General features: G+C 39.6%; 2 protein-coding genes across 14 annotated transcripts in view; both read left to right on the top strand.

Moving 5' to 3' along the window:
- Positions 1-5,304, top strand: part of BLTP1 (bridge-like lipid transfer protein family member 1) — a 125,459-nt gene extending 120,155 nt beyond the window's left edge. For 12 of the 13 annotated variants that reach the window (XM_082316198.1, XM_082316206.1, XM_082316211.1 and 9 more), the window contains 4 exons: positions 72-266; positions 1,183-1,317; positions 3,434-3,599; positions 4,540-5,304. In XM_082316198.1, coding sequence (XP_082172324.1) covers positions 72-266; positions 1,183-1,317; positions 3,434-3,599; positions 4,540-4,756 — 713 coding nt within the window. In that variant the 3' untranslated portion in view covers positions 4,757-5,304. Of the gene's footprint in view, positions 1-35; positions 267-1,182; positions 1,318-3,433; positions 3,600-4,539 lie in introns of those variants that run through there. The other variant, XM_082316200.1, reaches the window with a different exon arrangement.
- A 1,223-nt stretch (positions 5,305-6,527) lies between these two features.
- Positions 6,528-17,180, top strand: ADAD1 (adenosine deaminase domain containing 1; the record flags this gene model as incomplete). The annotated part of the gene is made up of 10 exons (XM_082315035.1): positions 6,528-6,714; positions 8,169-8,345; positions 8,776-8,943; positions 10,094-10,219; positions 11,207-11,330; positions 11,538-11,708; positions 13,404-13,630; positions 15,053-15,290; positions 15,815-15,947; positions 17,067-17,180. The coding sequence occupies 10 exons, from the start codon at positions 6,528-6,530 to the stop codon at positions 17,178-17,180; spliced, it is 1,665 nt and encodes a 554-aa protein (XP_082171161.1).
- Positions 17,181-20,085: the final 2,905 nt, after the last annotated feature.

Here is a 20,085-nt window from a genome sequence, read left to right on the forward strand (position 1 = left end):
CTCTCTGTGCTGACAAGAACCTTTTTTTAATAAAGACTACTGAATTCAGGAATTTCCCATTGTCCATGTAGAGTTAAACCTCCTTCGAAATGTTGATGCTAACAACCCAGAGAGCAGCACAACAGTGAAGAGCTCAAGTTTGCTAAGTGGCTTCAGAGGTGGCTCCAGTTACAACCATGAAACTGAAACCATCTTTGCATTGCCAAGGATGCAGCTGGATTTTAAATCTATTCATGTTCAAGAGCCCCAAGAGCCTTCATTACAAGGTGTAGTAAACATAATTTGTTTTTTCTTGATCCAAAGTTTTTTCTCATAAATGAGGATTTAAATACAAAGCTACCGTGCTGATATGAGAAGAGGATTTAATCCGAGAATTACTGCAGATCTGCAAGAAAGGATACCATTTCATAATAAAATGTAGACAGAATTCTGTTGAGAGTGTGAAGATCTGAACCAGAGACTGGTCACTATAGAAAAAACTTTCTAAGAGAAATTAATATGGAAATTTCAGCTAGGTTGGCTGTTATTAGGTGTTGGTTTTGTTATTTTTATTAAAATGTTAAAGAGGAGGGCCATTCTGTAAAAGGCAATATGAGATAGGAACCTAAATTTTATGCTCTTGTTTTCCAAATGTTATCTTCAGACTGCAATTGGAACTGGTGGGAAATAAGACTTCTGAAGGCACAAGACATTAATATATATGTTTGTCTTGGCTGAGCTGTGGTTTTACTCCATACCTGATCCTGGACAATACTGCTAGATATTCGGTTTTGGGTTGTCTGGGTTTTTTTGTGGTTTTTTTTTTTTTTTAATAGCCAAACTAGCAAAATCGGCTATCAGCTTTTCTTATTGTCTAAAATCATGCATTGATAGCATAGCACAAGTTAGTGATACTGCTCTAGGTTGACTTTCCACATTGAGGATATTCAAGGCTGCTACGTGGTAGTATTTCTTTATTTTCAACATCTCTTATAAAATACCAGAAGTTACTCTGATGGGAAAACTGTTTAAAAAATGCTGAGGCTGCTAAACACAGATGTTAATTGTGGTCCTTTCTCTCTTTTGAGTCTCTGGTTCAGTAACAGCAATGTCATTTTCAAATTATTTGTATTCAAAGTCTGTGTACTTATATATACTGTATGTACTTACAAGTGTATTAATACTATTTTTATCTGACTGTAGATACAAGCGTTAAACCAAAGGTGGAATGCAGTGTAGTAACTGAATTTACAGACCACATTTGTGTGACTATGGATGCTGAATTGATTATGTTTCTGCATGACTTGGTATCTGCTTATCTAAAAGAAAAAGAAAAAGGTAAGTTGTTATTTATGAGGTAATGCCCGTGTGACAATCTGCAGTTGTCAGACTATTTAATAGTAAATATTTTCATACATTTTAATAGAGTTGACTTGTTAAAAATGGATTTAATTTTAAAAAAGATAAGCCTAACTGTGTTTCTGTTGAAATCAACAGAAGTAGTATTAAATGTTCTTGAAATCTGGACTTCATGCTATGAAATGATAGTTACCTCTTTCAATCACTGATAAGTGAAATTTAACTATACCATAGCAATAAGTTTCTTCTGGGTTATTTCAGACTGAAAGCCAAGAGGTATTTTGGCACTTCTCAAAAAGTGCAACATTGTTCAGGAAAAACTTGAGCTGATTTTAAGTCAGTTCCTGTTTAACTTTCTCTCTGTAATATGGTATATGCAGACGAAAACTGTTTTAGGAAGCTACATTACTTCTAGAAATTGCAGTCTTTTCATCAAGGGAGTTTCTTTCAAGTCACCCATTTTTCTGACTTCAGAATGCTTTACTTTTCCACGTGAATACGTTCAGTTGAAGCATTCAAATTTGGCACATGCATGCTTAAACATAAAGTGCGCCAAACGCAGAGTGACGTTTGTTGTTGCAGACTTGAGGTGAACAAACAGTGCGGTACTGAATGACTGACTGCGCTCTAGGATTGCCTGCACGTTGAAAGGAAGGTCATCATCTAGTGGCTTTAATGCTTTACAAGTAATTATTGCCATGAGTATCTAAAACCTACTAAGTTAATTAAGACTTGGAAAAGATCATAACAGCACTGTAGATGTTGATCACAGATGAAATTATTTCAGATGTTACATTTACTATAAGTAATAAGTATACTTACTATAAGTAGAATAGAATGGATTAGGCTGTTTCAGATGGAAGGGACCTACAAGGTCGTATCACTGGATCCCAGGAAGATCAGCACCTCCCTCCCCCTCTTCCCCTCCTGAGGCAGCTGTGGAGAGCAAGTATTATATAATTATACATTATGTCAGATGAGATGTCATCACTGAAATGAAAAGCTGCTTATTTGAAGTTTTACAACTTCTGATCTTAAATTAAGATTTTCCAAATGGTGCCACAGCAATCCTACTCTAGCCTCTCGTTTCTGTACTTTAAAGGCTGCCAGAAGAGTAGTGTAACATGGTGATGTACGTGTAAACTATGAGTTACCACCCCAGTGAAAGTCACATATTTTGTTTTTCTGACGCGTGTGAAATTCAGCGTTGTGCATAGTAGTTTGCATTTGTTACTGAACTGTATAGAAAATATAACATTTATTCATGTGATGTAACATGATGTGATGCGTAAATGTAACACTTATATGATGTAGAACACATTACATTCAGTATTTGGAAAGTTTGTTTTTATAACTAACCATATCAAAATCTGTTTATGTGTAACTATGTACAACAGAGCTCGGAGTGCTTCCTAAAAACACTTTATAGTAAAATGTCCAACAGGTGCAGAAACTAACAAAAAGGGAAAGGTAACTATTTTTGTGGAACTTTGTAAAAAAATTTGTTTTCAAGCTATCTTAAATCAAAATTCAGTCCAAATTCACAGATTTGTTTTTATTTTATGAAATATGCTGTTTGGAGGAGAAGGAGCTGCTGTTCCTTTTCTGTATCCCAGGACTTAAACTCAAGAAAGAGCTGGGTTCGGGTCCCCTTGGTGCCTTTGGGCAAAGATTTAATTTAACTATTCCTCCACCATCCTCCTCCTCCTCAGAGACTACTCTGTCAAGCTAAAAAAGCATTCTAAACCAGGAGTGTGTGTGAATTTTGCTTATGGAATGTAAAATGCTTTGTTGAATGCCCTGATGAATTTGAAAGAAAGCCCCTGTATATGGATGCTTTAAGCTGACAGGGAGAAGGAAGAATCCCACATTCCAGTGTTATCCAGTGTCTATTATGGTTTTCATAGGATATTTTTTACTAGCACTTTGTTCAAACCAAAACTATTTGCCAGAAACTCTGTAAAACTGAAACACAAGGTGGTTCTCTCTTTTCTGGGATTTGCGCTTCTGTTTTATTTAAATGATGTACAAAGAGAATTCAAGTGAGATGCTCATCACTGACTGGTGTGGGGTTTTTCTTCTCTCCATTTTGTAGCAATTTTTCCTCCTCGCGTTTTGGCTGCTCGTCCAGGGCAGAAAAACTCCGTTGGTGTTCTTGAGGACAGCGCCACTGACAAAGAGGCAGAGGAAAGCATTACTTACACTACAGTCGACTGGAGAGAATTTATGTGCAATACTTGGCATTTGGAACCCACGCTGAGGTAACGAGCAGGCTTATCTGCAATCTCTTTGTCTGTGCATTTTGTCTGTGGGTACTGTCCAACAAGTGTTTCCAAGTTGATGCTGTTCAGCTCCTAAGAGGATCAGTCATGTGGATGCTGTTACAGATTTGTCTTTGGCTATTAGTGCTGCTATGAAAGCTACCTGCTAGAGGACATGGCAAAAGCTGGGTAATGCAATTATCTACTACATCAGTTAACTTCTAGATGGGAATTTATGCAGATTAAAGATATTGTTGGAGGCTCTTCAAAATTAGGATGCTGTAAAATTGAACTCATTAAGGAGCACAGATTACTGTGTTTCACTCTGTCCTACAACAGTCCGTTCACTTTCTGCCATATAGTTTTTCGTCTTACGGGTTTCCATTTTTAGCATTCCAGTTTTAGTTCTTTTAAGCAGTCACCTTAAAATAAAAAAGCACTAAATACTAGTTGCTATATGGCAGTTTAAACTTAGCACAAAAGAATAGTGTGTATAGCAGCAACCCACTGCTCTCAATATACACTTTCGATCACTGAAAACAAACTTTTCTCTGTGTCAGTGTTTGTTTGTTTTTTTAACCTCTGCTTACACTGCTGGAGCACCTAAGTGTTCATTCACATATCAAAACAAAGCAACCCAGGCCAAACAAATATTGACAGTTGGTATTTTGTGTTAGCAGTAATAACAAATCAATTTAAACATGGTCTGGAGGCAGCCCAGTCTGGTTTTTTTTGCCTCCTTGAGCATCCTTTTCCTTTGAGGGGATGTTCCATTGGTCATCTTCAGCTTATCTGTATAAATTAAGTTTCAAACAATGCCTGTTGGACTTAAGTTGGTCAGAAGTAACAATGGTAAAAATGATGTTTGTTTATACAAATGCCAGTTGCTATATTTATATATTTGAGATCGAGTCGCCTATTTATTGTTTGGTTTTTTTAGATTAATATCCTGGACTGGGAGAAAAATTGATCCCGTTGGTGTTGACTACATCCTCCAAAAGCTGGGCTTTCACCACGCAAGGACTACTATTCCCAAGTGGCTCCAGCGCGGTGTCATGGATCCTTTGGACAAAGTTCTGTCAGTCCTTATCAAGAAACTCGGTACTGCACTACAGGATGAAAAGGAGAAGAAAGGAAAAGACAAAGAAGAATACTAAAAGTAGAATGTGACAACCGTAATTCCGTTTGATTTTATCAAAGTGTTTTATTGTATTTTAAGGATTTAAATATGGTTTAAAGAGAAACCTAACAGCTTTTTGCTACTCTATTTAAAACTTACATTGTGAGTAACTGTTTACTGTGGTACATGATACCATTCTGTAATTGAAGTTATTGCATGATGATGACCAATGTATATTCTGTGAAGGAATAGCTGGAACACTGTAAATTTGCTCCTCAGAGTCTACTGTTTTTATTATGTGCAATATGATTCCTGCATCTTTAAAATACTTGCAGATTAACTGTGAATTTTCATAAACTTTGCCATAACACACACCCCTTGATGTGACCAGTAATTGATTTGTCAATGTAGACTTGTGTAAATTATATATATATATATATAACTTATGAAACTGTGATTGCCTTAGTGCTAAAAATCAGTAAGTTTATTACACTTGTAATAAAATTTAACTACTGTACAGGGCTTTTTTTTGTTGTTGTTGTTGAACTTCCTTGATTAAAAAAAAAAAAAGTGTTTTAAGTGTAACTTTGCATCGCGTATCATTTACGTGAGGCGACTCCCAGAGGCCGGGCGCCGGCGCGAGCCGAGCCGCCCCGCACCGCAGCCGCGGGAGGCCGGCCTCCCCCTCGGGCAGCTGGAAAAAGGCGAGGCGAGCTCCCGCTGCCTGCAGCTAGGAAACTGTGAGCAGCGGCACCCGCCGCCCCGGGCGCCCCGCCGCAGGGAGGGGGCGGCGGCGGCCCGGCGGGCGGTGCTTCCCCGGGCCGCGCTCCCTGCGCGCCCCTGCCACAAGTGGGTCAGGGCGCGGCTCCGCTCGGCTGATCCAGGGCCCCTGACGCCTCTCGCGGTTTCGGGTGCCGCCCTGCCCGCCGGGACGCTCCGCTCGACGGCTCGGGAAGCCGACGAGACAGCGTGGGGGGGGGCAGGTCGGGCGGCGGCCATTGCTGCGCCGTGACGAGGCGCCCTCCTTCCCGCCCTCGGCCGCAACGGCCCCTTCGCGCCTCAGCCCCGCCGCACGTGCCGGGCGGGAGGGCTCTCCCCCCGCCTCGACAAAATGGAGGGGCTGCGCTGAGGCGTTTCCCCCCCTCAGAGCCTGGCGGTGAGAGGGCGGCGGCTGAGGGCGACCTTGCGAGGCGGCGGGCGGTCTCCTCGGCCGTAGGGGCCCACCCCCTCAGGCGCGGGGGCTTGGCCGGCCGTGGGGAGCTCCCGTCCGGCCCCCGCGCCTCGTCCCTCCCCTCACCTCAGGGGTGCTCCGCCCGCCCGCCGGGGGTGAGCCCGCCGGGGGTGAACCCTCCGCCAGCCGGTCAGGGCGGCCGAGCCCGGCAGGGGTGGGTTTTCTCACAGCACAGGAGGAGGAGAGGAGAGCAGGTACCAAAGTCCTGGAAACTTGAGATGGATCAGCTTTGTGCTTTAGTTTTTGCTTCGCTCCCTCAAGAGCTGGCTGAGGGGTTGCCTTGTCCCTCGGGCTGGTTGCAAGCGGAGGTGCAGAGCTGCATGAAGCCTTGCTTTAAAGCGTTGGGGAAGGTGGTTAACTAGCTGGAGAAGGGGCTTTGAACCTTGTGGTGCCGGCTGGGAAAGGGGAGGGATTGGAAGGACGCTGGGTCTTGGTTCTTTGCCCCAGTCTGTAGGGAAGCAGGGTGCGAGTTGTTGGTAGTGCTCTTGTGAAACGGGTTAACTAAGAAAACTGAAGTTTGCAGCCTGCCTTTAACGTCTCGTAACTTTACTGTTGAACTCACTTAGGTTGATCAGAAATGACTAGCAGCAATGGTTGGTTGCAGAGTGCTGGAATACCCGCCTTTGACCCCATGCAAAAGAAGACTTTGCCAGCTCGGGTTCCTAGGCAGCCACCTTTAAACGAATTTTCTCAGTCTGTGACTGTAAGGCCAAAACTTCCACCTTCTGAGAGGTGCAGTGTACCAAAGGTGATGCAAAATCCAGGTATAGTTTTCAGTTTATACAGTGGGGTTAGCTATTAAAATACAGTGTTAATGCTAGTGAAAGTACCTTTATGATTTTCTTTTTTTTGAAAGGTTGCAGCCTCTGCTGCTTTTTCTTATCACTGCATTGTCTTAAGAGACTTCTTTAACATCTGCTTGAACTTGTTCCTCTTCTTCCTATGTCCTTTCGTACTGGAAGTTTGTTAGAGATGTGTTGTAGGGTGGGCTATATAGTCTGCAGCGTTACATAATTATAAATTCCAATTTATACATTAAAAGTGCTGTAGAGGTTGCCAAAATATAGGATACGTACTGCTGCATGAATTTTCGTAGAGATCACTGAGAAAATTTTAACTGCAGTTCCAGGTGTCCCAGGATGTATTTTGAATTCTGTCTCTTCCAATAGTTGTACTGAGGTAAAGGCACCTATTTATGAGGTTTGGAGATAACAGTTTATTTTAGTTCTTCTTGGCTTCTACTTGTGCCTGAGCATATGGCAACCCTGAAGCTGAAGATTCCATCCATTGTAGAGTTGATACAGGGAAAAAGATTTCATTTTTTCTCTTAAATCTGAAAGAACGCACAGATCCTTCAGAGAAGTAGATGCTGCAGGAAACGTTAATTGGTTAGTCTGTAGGAGACCTCCAAGTCAAAGGCAACTGTCCAGATACGGCTTGCTCCTTGGAAGAGTTTGTCTTTTGACTGATGCTCAGAAATGTGGGTTTGCCTCAGGGCTACTGAGAATTTATAGAAGTCTCTTACGACTTGACTAACTTGCCTCACGTTGCACTCTGAAGAGCATACTGTGCTAGGACAGGTGAAATATCCACCCCCCGCTGTCCTGGTTCCAAGTGTGGTTAATCGGGGGGGGGGGGAGACCTGCAGGGTCAGGGTGTGTGCGCAGCGCAGTGCACCTCTCCCCGTGTTCCCTCCTGGCCACCTCAGCCAGAGGTGCTGTCACTGTACTCAGCAGCTCTTTGTGGGTGGGTTTGTTTTTCTTTGAATGAGTTACCTGCTTTTTGAATAATGTGTGTGGTTGCTAAAACTTGCATAGTGTCTTACGACAGGGGGTTCCACTGCTTCATAGTTGGTTTTTTTTTGTGAAAAACCACATGCTCCATTGTTTTGAATCTGCCATCAGCAATTTTCATTTGATCACTGGTTTGCAAGTGAGGGGAGGGGCAATATGTGTTGTACTTACATGTAATATCTGTCTGTATTCAGAGGTAATGGAGTTAGTACTCAAAGTAAAAGCTTTGATGCTTTTAGAAGAGGAGGTGCGCACCGTTTCAGAATTGCTAGTATTGTTAATGTAGGATTTGGTACAAAGCAGTACTGCTCTAGAGTAAATGTTTTTGCTTTTTGTTCTTCTAAGAAGCATCTAAAAAGCATTTATTGTAAACAAATTTAAACTGTCAGGGAGTGTATTCAGTTCTTCTCTTAATTTGGTTTCAGAACCTTTTCTTTTGAAAGCAGCCCATGCGCCCCCATTATCTGCACATCCTGCAAAGAGAGACCTAGAGGAGTTTATTGCAAGATATGCACAGGGACTAATAAACCCAGTATCTGCCTTGCATCAGTTTGCACAAATGCACCGTGTACAACTTGAATTGAAAGAAACTAGCGTGGCAGGTAAATATTTTTTCTTTTCTTAAATAAAATAATATTTGCTAACCCTTGAGATGGTCTGAATTTCTGCAGTTAGTATTGATGGCACTAATACAGATGGATTTTTTTACTGTTGGTTGCCCTACCCTCCACATGTGTTGCTTTTTAGCTGCCCTTTTATTGCCTACGCAGCTGTGTCTCATAATTAATTACTACAGAATTTGATCAGATGAATTGTATAAAATTCTGGCTGCTACCAGAACTTTGTGAAAAGTGCATAAAGTGAAAGCCACCAAAATTCTAGCGGAGGTGAAAGGTTCGAGTTGTGTATTTTGCTAAAATGGTCTTTTGGTCTTGTACTTGTCCTTGGAATGAATATAAGCACATAAAGCTATGGATAAAAGTACTTTAAAATAATTTCACTAATTGTGTCTGCCTTTTTTCTCCTTTAAAGGCAATATGATCAGGCCTTATTTTGCCTTTTGTGCTGTGGTAGATGGTGTTTGCTACAAGACTGGACTAGGAAAAAACAAAAAGGAATCTAAATTAAATGCAGCTAAACTGGCTCTTGATGAGCTACTTAACTTGGAGCATACAGGGGGAAAGGCTTCTGAAAAGTCAGGTAAATATTCTAGCAACACCGAATTAGAACTTGAAAAGCTTGGCTTAAAGGTTTCTTATGCAAAATCTCTGTGTAGTTTTATTAAATGCTTCTGTATTTTCTTGAATCCTTTGGGAAGAGCTATTTGTTGTATGGTTCTGAAACTGGCGTTTTCCTTTGTCTTTTGTGTGCTAGGAGTTGCATCAGTTCGTAGCACAGAGCAGAGAATGCTGAAGGAATTAATGTATTTGTTGCTGTTGCACTTGATCTGGTACTCACTAGGTAACAGCAACATGAAGTTGATCCTAAGTGGTTTCGAATTTTTATGATTAAAAGGCTTTGAACTGAGTTACTACTTTCAAAAGAATTCAGTTACCATAACGTTTATCTTCTTTTAAGGGTTGCTGCCTAAATAGTTCTATGCTTACAAGGACTTTAAAATCAGAAAAGGAAATTCTGAGAGAATTAGAAATTTTAACTTGCTGGAAGTAGTGTGAGATCCATGTTTTGAAATTTGGAATGTCCATCCCAATTTGAAATTTTGTTAAATTCTTAGATCCTACCTGTACTCGTGCTGAGCCCCAAACTCCAGCAAACTCTGTTCGTGTTTCAAGGATCTGTTTTGGTAAGGAATAGTCTTGGTTTTCTCTATTGATTCAAATTACCCACCAAATGCTTGCCTTTTTTTCTTTTTTCTTTTTTTTTAATTCTGCTTTTAATACTTTTAGTAATCTCTATGAAGTTACTATTATTTTAACTGTCTTCTCTTTGAAGAACGCTGTAAGAATGAGCGTCACTAAAGTAGGAAATTGAACATCGGTTCTACAAATGGACACAACTTCAGTAAATTGCTTGAATTTAAGTGGTGAATTGGTGACAGAAATAGAAACCGTATTTCTGTCTTTACTTGAAATACTGTGTGCAGTAGGTGATCAAACTTGATCCATATCCCTGATTTATTATCATGAATAACAAAATCATAGTGTTTCAGTATTCTTGTCCTTTATTTATTCGTGTCCATCCTGATAATCTTCAGAATCCCAAAAGCGTGTGTTGATAGTAGTGCTTTCACCGTGTGTTTAGATTTATAATTTGGCAAGTGGTTGATCATTCCTGTTTTTTTCCCCCCCTTGCAAATTTGTGTGTTGCTGGCTGTTATTGTTTTATTTAGAAGGAAGACAGCTTATGTATCAAAAACTTTCGCAGACACTTGAGGAAGTATTTAACAGCCTGACTAGCAAACATCCTGAGTACCAAAGCTGTGGCAGTTCACTGGCCGCCTTCATCATTAAAAAAGGCAAGTCTGTTTTGATTGTGAGTATTGGGGAGCGGAAAACCTAGGCTGTTTGTGTTCCCAGAGAGCCTTGATGGACGCGTTTCTGATCTGGCAAATAAATGTAAAGGGTAGCTCTCCTGCTTTGACATACTCTGTTCTGATGGCTCTGTTGCATGCATAATTGTGCTACAGTCATCCAAATACTCAAGACCTACATAAGCATTTCCTTGTGCTGTCTCAAAGAGGAGTAAAGCTGTATAGACCAGTATAGGCCAGCGCAGGTGGATATGCCCTGAAGGAAGCTGCAGGCTGTGGAGAAGCCACACAGGAGCAGGCTTCTGGCAGGCGCTGCGGTCTGTGGAGAGGGGCCCACACTGGAGCAGGTTTTCTAGCAGGACCTGTGACCCTGTGGGGGACCTTCGCTGGAGCAGTCTGTTCTGGAGGATGGCACTCTGGAAAGGACCCACGCTGGAGCAGTTCCTGAAGAACTGCAGCTGGTGGGGAGGACCCAGGCTGGAGTGATTCATGAAGGACAGTATCCTGTGGGATGGACTCCATGTTGGAGCAGGGAAGGAGCGGCAGAGATGAGTGTTAGGAACTGATGCTTCCCCATATCCCCACACCACTTGGGCAGGAGGAGAGGAGGCAGAAGAGTCAGGAGTGAAGTTGAGCCTGGGAGGAAGGGGGGTAGGGAGAAGGTAGTTTTAGTTTTGGTTTTGTGTCTCACTGTCCTACTCTAATTGGCAATAAATTAAATTAATCTTCCCCAAGTCGAGTCTATTTTGCACGTGATGGTAAATGGCAAGCAATCTCCCTGTCCCTATCTTGACCTATGAGCTCTTTAATTTTATTTTTTCATAGAATCATTTAGGTTGGAAAAGACCTTTAAGATCATTAAGTCCAACCTGCTGGGGGACAGGGGCTGTGAGAGAGCAACTTGGTGGGCACCTGGCAGCCAGACAAGGTTAACCCACCACAATCAAGTAAAAATAAATGTTTTCTTTCTAGGTGGACAGCATGAAGTTGTAGCTCTAGGAACAGGAGAATGTAATTACAGTCAGTGCTTTCAGCCTTGTGGAAGAGTGTTGCATGACAGCCATGCCATTGTTATTGCAAGACGTTCTCTACTTAGGTGAGAATGTGTGTACAAATAGTTACCAGTTCTCTTGCAGCCAGTTTTCGGTTTTACTTTTGCAAATGTAAATATAAGTACGCTTGCATTTTATAGTTAGTACCTTCTGGATTATTTTCAAATCGTGTGAATTAAATGTAAATGTCCATGTATTTGTAAACAAAATAGTGTTATTCACATTTACCGTTACATAACACTTTCTTTTAGATATTTTTATAGACATCTTTTGCTGTTCTATAATGAACATCCAGCAAGGACAGAGAAATCCATATTTTGCACAGCACCAGGCTCAAAGCTGCTTACCCTAAAGCAAAATACAACTATCTTTCTCTACATGAATCAGCTTCCAAAAGGAACTGCTCAGTTAAAATCACAGGTGTAAGTACCTTGGTGTTTTCAGACGTGTTGTAGTGGAAGATTAATTTGTTTGCAGTGACAAACATGCTGTGAGTGTGCAAAATAGGCAGTTACACGTTTCTAAGATGGGGAGGGGACTATTCTGAATTTTTTTTGTGTTTTGGAAGCATTAATGTACAGGGTGGTAGTGGTACGTGTATGAGATGCAGCTCAACATGATGATACAAAAACCTTTTACCTGGGTTATAGCTGCAGGACGATGCTTTGTTTATTACAGATATCTGCTTATCTGTTAACCTGCCTCCCAGTGTTCTATTAAAATACTAATAAGTCATTAATCTAACCACTGAGCAAGTGGATGTGGTGACTTGATGTCATCCTTTGTACCACAGGACTAGAGTATAAAAAGCCTTGAATCGAAACAATAGGCTCCTGCTCTGCTTTGTAGAAAAAAGGTAATGAGAGAAACTTGATGGGACAAATACACTCCTATGCTTATCTTTACACTTCTAACTTTTGTTAAATTTCTGAAAGTTCTTTTTTACTAATTTTAACATTTAACAGCAGCACTCACTGGTTTACCAAGTTATTACGAACAATGTTATTTTGCATCCCTTGCAGTGGTGCAGTGGAATAATGTCCCTGAAAGTCATACAGTCTTAACTTTTTCATATATACAAGACAGCTGCTTTCATACTGTGTTGGGGTGTTCGGAAGGCAGACTTGTGAACTGGAAGTCACAGCCAGTTCACTCCAAGTTGTGCTGCCTGGGGGAGCCCCTCCTGTTAGAATTGCAGAAGATTTTAGATTACTTCCAGTGTCATAGCCTGCTCTGTCAAGGAAATGGTTGATGAGACTGGATACAGTTTGTAAGCTACTCTATACTAGTTGACATATCACAGATTCAGCACTTATTCACTTGCTTTTTGTCCGTTCTGGTGTGTGCTCTCTTGAGACAAACTTGGGGAAGCATTTTCTTTTACTACAGCAGATTTGGTTATGTATAGAGTTATTTAAAGATAGTTTTTTAGAAGGGAGCCACCTGCAAGTAATCCATTGAGTAGCAAAAGGTGTCCACCTACTAACAGCCGGTAGTATGTTGCTTAAGCCAAATTTAAATGGTTGCTTTATAATAATGTAGTAAAGGAAAAGCACCTTTGATCACAACATTGTAAGTTATGATAAAATTGGGGAGAGTTCGCTCAAAACTTCAGGCTTTGACTTCTTATCCCTCTTTAGTTAAGGGGGAAAACTATGTTTTGCTTCAGAACAATCACTGTTTTGTCTCCCTAATGTGTTGCACCTGCTTGTTCTAAATGTTTTGAAGAATTGCAGTGTAAGTTATGTTTTAAAGGAGATAAACAACCTTACAGCTGCTTTTTCACAAGACAAACAGCCTCCAAGTAACTTCTGTCGTAGCGTAAGTAGACACAAAGTCATAGCTTGTTTGCAGCATATGCTGATCTTTTTTAATGTTTGCACAACTGATGGCTAAGATTAGGTTAAAATACTATTCCTTATTTAAATACTGATTTCAATATTCTAATCACTTGAGCAGCTGAATGTGGTGTTTCTAAGATTTACAAATATCGAATGTAATGTAAGGCCCAGATCTATTGATAATTGTTTTCTGAGAAACCATATTAGATACCACTTTACAATAATCTCTGATTATGGTACTTTCTCACTGAAATTAATTTTCTTGTCTTACTTAAGGCATCTCGGTCCACAATCTATATCTGCTTATGAAACTCACGAAGAATTGAGTCTCCATGTTGCTATAGAAGGCAAGATTTACCTAACTGTTTGTTGTCCACCTAGAACTGTTAGAGCAAGCAGTATGTCAGCTAGTGACAAATTAACAAAATGGGAAGTGGTTGGTATTCAGGGAGCATTGCTGAGTCACTTCATTGAACCCGTGTATATCAACAGTATTCTTGTAGGTAAGCTTAATGCAAATTTCAGTGGTTGTTTTGTATGTTTTCATGTTCTGGTTTGTTTATATTTTATAAAACATGAACTAAACCAAGATGGTTCTTTAAAGAATTACAGTATTCTTCTGAAAAGGTACTGTGTGTATATTTTTTTTCTCACTCATCTTTGAAATGCCCTGCCATAAAACTCAGTTAGGCTTGCTCTTTTGTCATTGTGGGTTTGTTTTAGCTTGCCAGATTGCCATTCTTTTACTATGTCTTAGAGTAACAGAAGAAATTCAGCATTGTTTTATAACAAATTAAATTTTAGATACTGAGAAAATACTAAATGTGACAAATGCTGTGTTAACGCTTCAGTCAGGTACGGTGACTTTAAGGTGGCAATGTTAGTCACTTAACTGTGGAATTGAGCAGTGGTGGAAAAACTGCCAGTATTTAACTGAAAATGCTCAGTTTCAACCTGGGGTATCTTACGAGATCTGTTGGAAAATCTTTGTTCAGTTTTGTGTTGTGTCCATGGTCTGTGCCCCCTGTCCCCCCCTGCTTCATATTGGTTAATGCAAATAGATGTTTTGTTGAGGAATAGGGATTAACAAGGTGATAGTGAATTCTCAGGATTTTGTGGCAGTCAGGAAGACCATGCTATTATCAGAATTCTTTTCAGTAGCTTTTATGTATGTGGTGGAATTAAATTAATTATTTAGTTAATTATCCTGAAGGTTTTCAGGTGTTTCTTCATCTCAGTATTTGTATTATGAGACTCAGTACACAGAATTTTGATTTCCCCAGACATTGAAGATGTAGCAGCTTTTCCTTTTCTAACACAACAAGGTTTTTGAAGTGCCCCAGAAGATCTTGCAAGAATTGGTGGATGTTCCTTCTGGGGAGGTTTTGGCACTTTTACTTAAAAGCAATAGAAAACTTCTAATATGCTCACTTAAGTGGTATTCAAAGTAAACATAATTATCTATAATGTATTGCCCTTGTATTTAATAGAAATTCTGTGACCACTCCTTGAGACGCTATGGATCAAAGTATGTTTATTTAGTAGGCAGCCAGAAATACTGTTGGAAATGGAGAAATGTGGGCAAACTCCCTAGCGTATTTTCTAATCTAGAGCATCAAAGTTTGTGTTGCAGCTTTTATTTTAATGGTGTCTTCGGCAAGGAATGTAAAGAGTTGATGAAGGATAATTGTTCCAAAAAGGAGGCATCCAATGAAAATAATGATGACCCTGGAAAAGAAGCTGTGAAATAATTTTTATTCTGCAAACTGAATATTGGAACCGATTTTTTCCAAACATTAATTTTGTGCAGAAAAATTAATATAATGTAGACCAATGGAAACAGCTGCATTCTTAGCCTTGCCCCCCCCCCCCCCCCCCCTTAATTTGATGTACTTATATGTGACTGATCTTGTTTTGTTTAATAGGAAATGGAAATTGCAAGGATACAAGAGGGCTAGAAATAGCTATAAAACAGCGTGTTGATGATGCACTTACAGCAAAGCTTCCCATGCCTTATCTGGTCAACAGATCTCATACTTACTTGGTGACTGCTGCACACCCAATTGAAATAGACTTTAAACAGAGGTCTCTTAGTTTGAATTGGTCGTTGTCAGATGCATCGCTGGAGGTTGTGGATGGATTAAATGGAAAAGCCACTGAAAGGTTAGAATTATTCTTCATTATGTTGGAAATAATGGTTAGCCTTATTGTTTTGTGCCGGTTCATTGGAGTATTCATTTTTTAAGGTATGCGTGGAGGCCACGGTATTACCCAAATGTGAGAGATTCTCTCCTGTGTTAGGTGAATGCATCCTATGATTAGATGTAATTTCAGAGATCTTGGAGCTTTACAGTGAGATACCAAGATATGAAATTACATAGTTCTTTGAATTGGGATATCTTTGTTCCATTGTCTGTTGTAGTGAATCTTTTAGTTTTCGCAATACATAAAACCAGTTAGTATCCTAGTTCAGATGAATTCCAGCTTGAAAACCATTTTTGGTTGGCTTGTTTAAATTCTCGCAGTTGCTGATTTGCATTAGCGTTGCTCATTGAAAGTGGAAGTAGAATCATATGATCGTATTCACAAAGCATTAGACGGAAAAAAAATACTGTAATGATCAAAGCAATGTACCTGTAATGTATTTGTTACTGAGTTTTATTATTCTTTTTCCATTTTGACGATAGTTCACCATTCAAAAGTGGCACTTACATGGCAAGTCGTCTTTGCAAGGCAGCAATGTTTAGTCGTTTCAGATTGCTTGCTAAGGAAGCAGAACGGAATGATTTGCTTCAAGTTGCAACATACCATGAAGCGAAGGTAAGCTGGTACGGGAAGGGGGGGAAGTGTTAGTAAGGATCCCTTAATGGCTACTCTCAAAGCTGGTTTGATAGCCAGGGGTGACTTTCTGTTTTGCAGAAGACTTCACCTGAACAGCTGGGTCTCCTTTATTGCCTATAATCTTTGCCTGAGAATGTCTGAAATTGCTGTTTTCAAGTAAAATTAATCTGCTGAATTAATCTTGAAACATTCTCCATTAAAATCTGCCATGTTTTGTCTCAGCATGTGGAGGTTGCTGACCATTTTCCTCACATAAGATAGTTTCATATTAAAAGGGTTGGGGGTTTTTTGTTCGTTAGTTTGTTTTCAGTCTGTCTTTTTATATTTGTTTCATACATATGTAGATATTTTTTTACCACAGCATAGTCTTGTGGGAGGATTCTTATTTCATACAGGAGTAGGAAAGTAGGAATCGTTCATTGAAAGACAGCGTTAAGTCCCAGGCTTTCCTTTGTAGTATAAAAATACAGAGAAATTACTTAAAGGAGCTGCTGTGATTCTTGATTGCTGTGAACACTGTTCACTCACTTCTGTCCATACTTGGAAATACATAGGCTCATCTTACTTCTCTGTATTCTTCCAGGCTTTTCCTCTCCTTGGTTCAAGAGATCTATTTTATTTCCAAAATTGTTATGTGAAACTTAAGCTTTTATAGAGTACAAATCATTCTTTTTCCTCCTGTCAGAACATGCAAGAGATCATTTTTTAAATGATTCAAAAATTACTTTAAAATAGAATGGCTTGCTAATTGACTGTTTGTTCATGTGTTTAGATTTGTATTGAATGATACTGAATGTTTATTTTCTGTGTAAAGATATTACTAGAACTGAAAAGAAGCTGAGAAAAAGAATGTTTAACAAAACAACTCTCTCATCCCAATAAATGCCCAAACATATAAAAAGAATATGTTTTTAGAGTCTGTTACACTTTCTCTCACTGTCAGCAGCTGAGGGAACTGTAAGATTTGTAGGTATTGCTTTCTACAAAGTTTGTGCTTATGCATATTATATGCTGGTGATAAAGAACGTGGATCTCTGTAACCATCATTCTTGAGATCTTTCAAGATCTTACTTTTCCTTTTTTTTTTTTTCTTTTTAGATTAAATCTGAATTGTACCAAGAAGCTAAAAACTTGCTACAAAGCTACTTAGAGCAACATAGTTATGGATCCTGGATTGTGAAGTCTCCACATATCGAACAGTTCAGTGACTGACTGTGAGGTGGATTGTATGTGAAGTCAGTTTTGATGATTTCTTTCAGTAAAATAGAATTCTGATTAGCTAAGTGTTTAACTGTAGGGTTCATATTTGCAGCAAGAAAATAATTCCAGAGCTGCTTCTTGTCAATGAAAATACAGTTACTAAACCATCTGTAACAGTTTATTCTTTTCCAAAAGTTGATGTTTTCTCATAGGTAGGAGTATCTAACAGCTTGCAAATTGTTTTGTTTTGCCCCCCAATGCCACTTCATTTCTTCTCCCTCACTCCCACCACCCCCCCACACCCCGTGGAGTTAACATGTTTTTTTCCTGTTAGTTTCAGGATTGCTGTGTACTGGTATCTTCCTTTTCCCCGCCTTTTTCATAACTGTCTTTAAGAAAGAAAAAAAAAAAAAAAAATCAGTAAAAGTTGGATTTCTTTAAAAAAAAAAAGTATACCAATGTGAGAATCACTTTCAGAAACAAAAATTGGCAATCTATGCTTTATCTGTTGCCATCCTTTCCTAGTCATTTTAAGACTTTTGTTTAGCATGGATTTGCCAAGTGGCTTGTAGTTTATATTATTTGTGGTAGAAAGGTTAAAAAATAATCTGTGTACTTCCAAATGTGAAACTTTGAATTACCAAGCTGTTACTCAACTGTTTGGTGCCAATCACTGGTTTTGGTAGTGGATTTAAAGCATTTTAAAGGTGTGAAAGGTGTAAATAACTATAGTGTGATGTAGTACAGAAGTCACCAGAAACAAGGTAATGTTCCTTCAGCTTCTGTGGGCTGCCCCAAAACCCATCAGATGTTAGTGCTTGTCGATTAGTTGGACTCCTCTACCGACAGACTACTTTGTCACTGTACTGACGAGTCCTCACAAAATTGTCTGCATACATAATAATCTGAAAAATGTTGCCTAGCGAGAGGGAAGTTGCTTCCTTGTAAGTTATGGTAAGAATATGGTAACATTATGATAATGTTTAAAAGGATGTTGTTAAGTACGATGCTTAGGTTTTGTGTAGGTGTGAAATATTAGTGTATTTAAGCTAGACAGTACACTTTCATTATGTTACTTGATTTTTTTATATCATACAAGTGTGGGAAGCTGTTAAGTTATGTAATGTTTTCATACATCAGTAATTAATAATATAGTGCTGTAGTCATGTTTCAACTTCTTATTGTAAGAGGATTCTAAACCAAAAACCTCCTTCCAGTATTTTTTTTTTCCTTAATCTGTTTTTCTGATGAGTATGTGGAGTCTTTACTGGAGATGATCTTACATTGATTTTCAAGATGTTGAAACTCACTGACTTGTTACTACTCTTTTCTTGACCTTTTTTGCTATTCTGCTATTTTGTTTTCTGTTACTATTTTTTAACTTGGGGGGGGGGGGGATGTCATGTGGTGTTCTGTTGTCTTTTTGTGGCACATGCTCCACATAATATTTGCTTGTAATGTTTCCTTTCTAAGAATGGCCATCGTATTCAAAGCTAGAGTATAGTGTTGCCTTTTTTCAGGGGTATTAAAACTTCAGTAAATTTCGTGACAGTGTGTTAGCATTTTATACACTTCTGGACCATTTTCCTGTATGGACTTTAGACTTTTGCTGAGACATCATCACTAAGGTGTTTTCTGTAGTTAAGCTAGAAGCCTTAAGTATGTACAAGTAACTGAGCTTTTTTTTTATGTACTTCGGCCATTTTATTAACAGAACAGCAAACCAAAACATCTATGAAACTTAGGTTCCTTCTTAAGAGGAGAAAGGTTCTGTTGTGAAAAAGATGTGTTGTGCTGGGCATGATAGCTATATCCTTGAGAAATGAGTTGGTGACAACAGTTTGGATCCAGTTCTTGTATCTGGATTGTTCTTTAAGTACCAGCGTATGCAGAATGCAGTGAGCTAGTAAAGGTAAGCATGTAGCTGTTCTATCCAGGTTTTTCCTCAGCTACTTCAGTAATTCCAAAATGCATAGCTCTACAAGCTTGAGAGAGGCAAGAGTGCTGCGGTTGCCGTAATGAGGCTGAAGATGTATTACCGACAGGTACATGCAGACAGAGCACGTATACATTGTACGTGGCTGGCCGCACAGACCAGAGACAGGCACGTGAACACGAACAGCACCAACAGTCTCTGGTTGAGAGCTCAGCCTCACCCCTCCCTGCTTGAGAAAAATTGAGGTCCGCTGGTGAGAATGTATATACACGTGCGTATATGAGGGGTGTGCCTGCGCGTGTATTCTCTCTGTATACATACACACATGTACAGACACGCCTGCTATACCTACACACATACATGTCACGAGTGGCATACACATCATCTGACGTACATGTAACACACCTGTAACATGCCAGAGATTCAGTCTCGCCTACATGTCAGATCCGACATGTCACATAGGTCATGTGTCACATGTCACATCACATACACATTATCTTGTGCATGTATCGTGTCTTGTGCGTCATGTTGCACATTGTCACTTAGATGTCACATAGATGTCACATGTGGCATATACATGTCACACATCACATGTATCATACATGTCACATGTCATGTTAGATACATGTCAGAAGTCTCACATGTCATCCCATAGATGTCGTGTGTCACATGTCACATACACATTATGCCTGTCACGGCACATACATGTCACAACGTCATACATTTTCATTTGATATTAAAGCTGTGGGATCATGCAGGAGAAGAGAGCTCGGGAAATTGATTTTCGTAAGTATTGTAAGAGGTTCTGCTGAGGTTTTTTACAACTTACACAAAAAGGTATGTACAGTAAAGTTCACCTCACTATGCATTTTCAGATGCTTTCAGTATAATACCCTTTTTCTGTAAAGATTTATAAAGCTTGGGCAAATACAGGATCCGATCCTGCAGCTGCTATTTAAGTATGTGAACCTACCTGTAATC

Source organism: Platalea leucorodia (genome assembly GCF_965183815.1).
Source record: "Platalea leucorodia genome assembly, chromosome: 6".
Lineage (NCBI taxonomy): Eukaryota > Metazoa > Chordata > Aves > Pelecaniformes > Threskiornithidae > Platalea > Platalea leucorodia.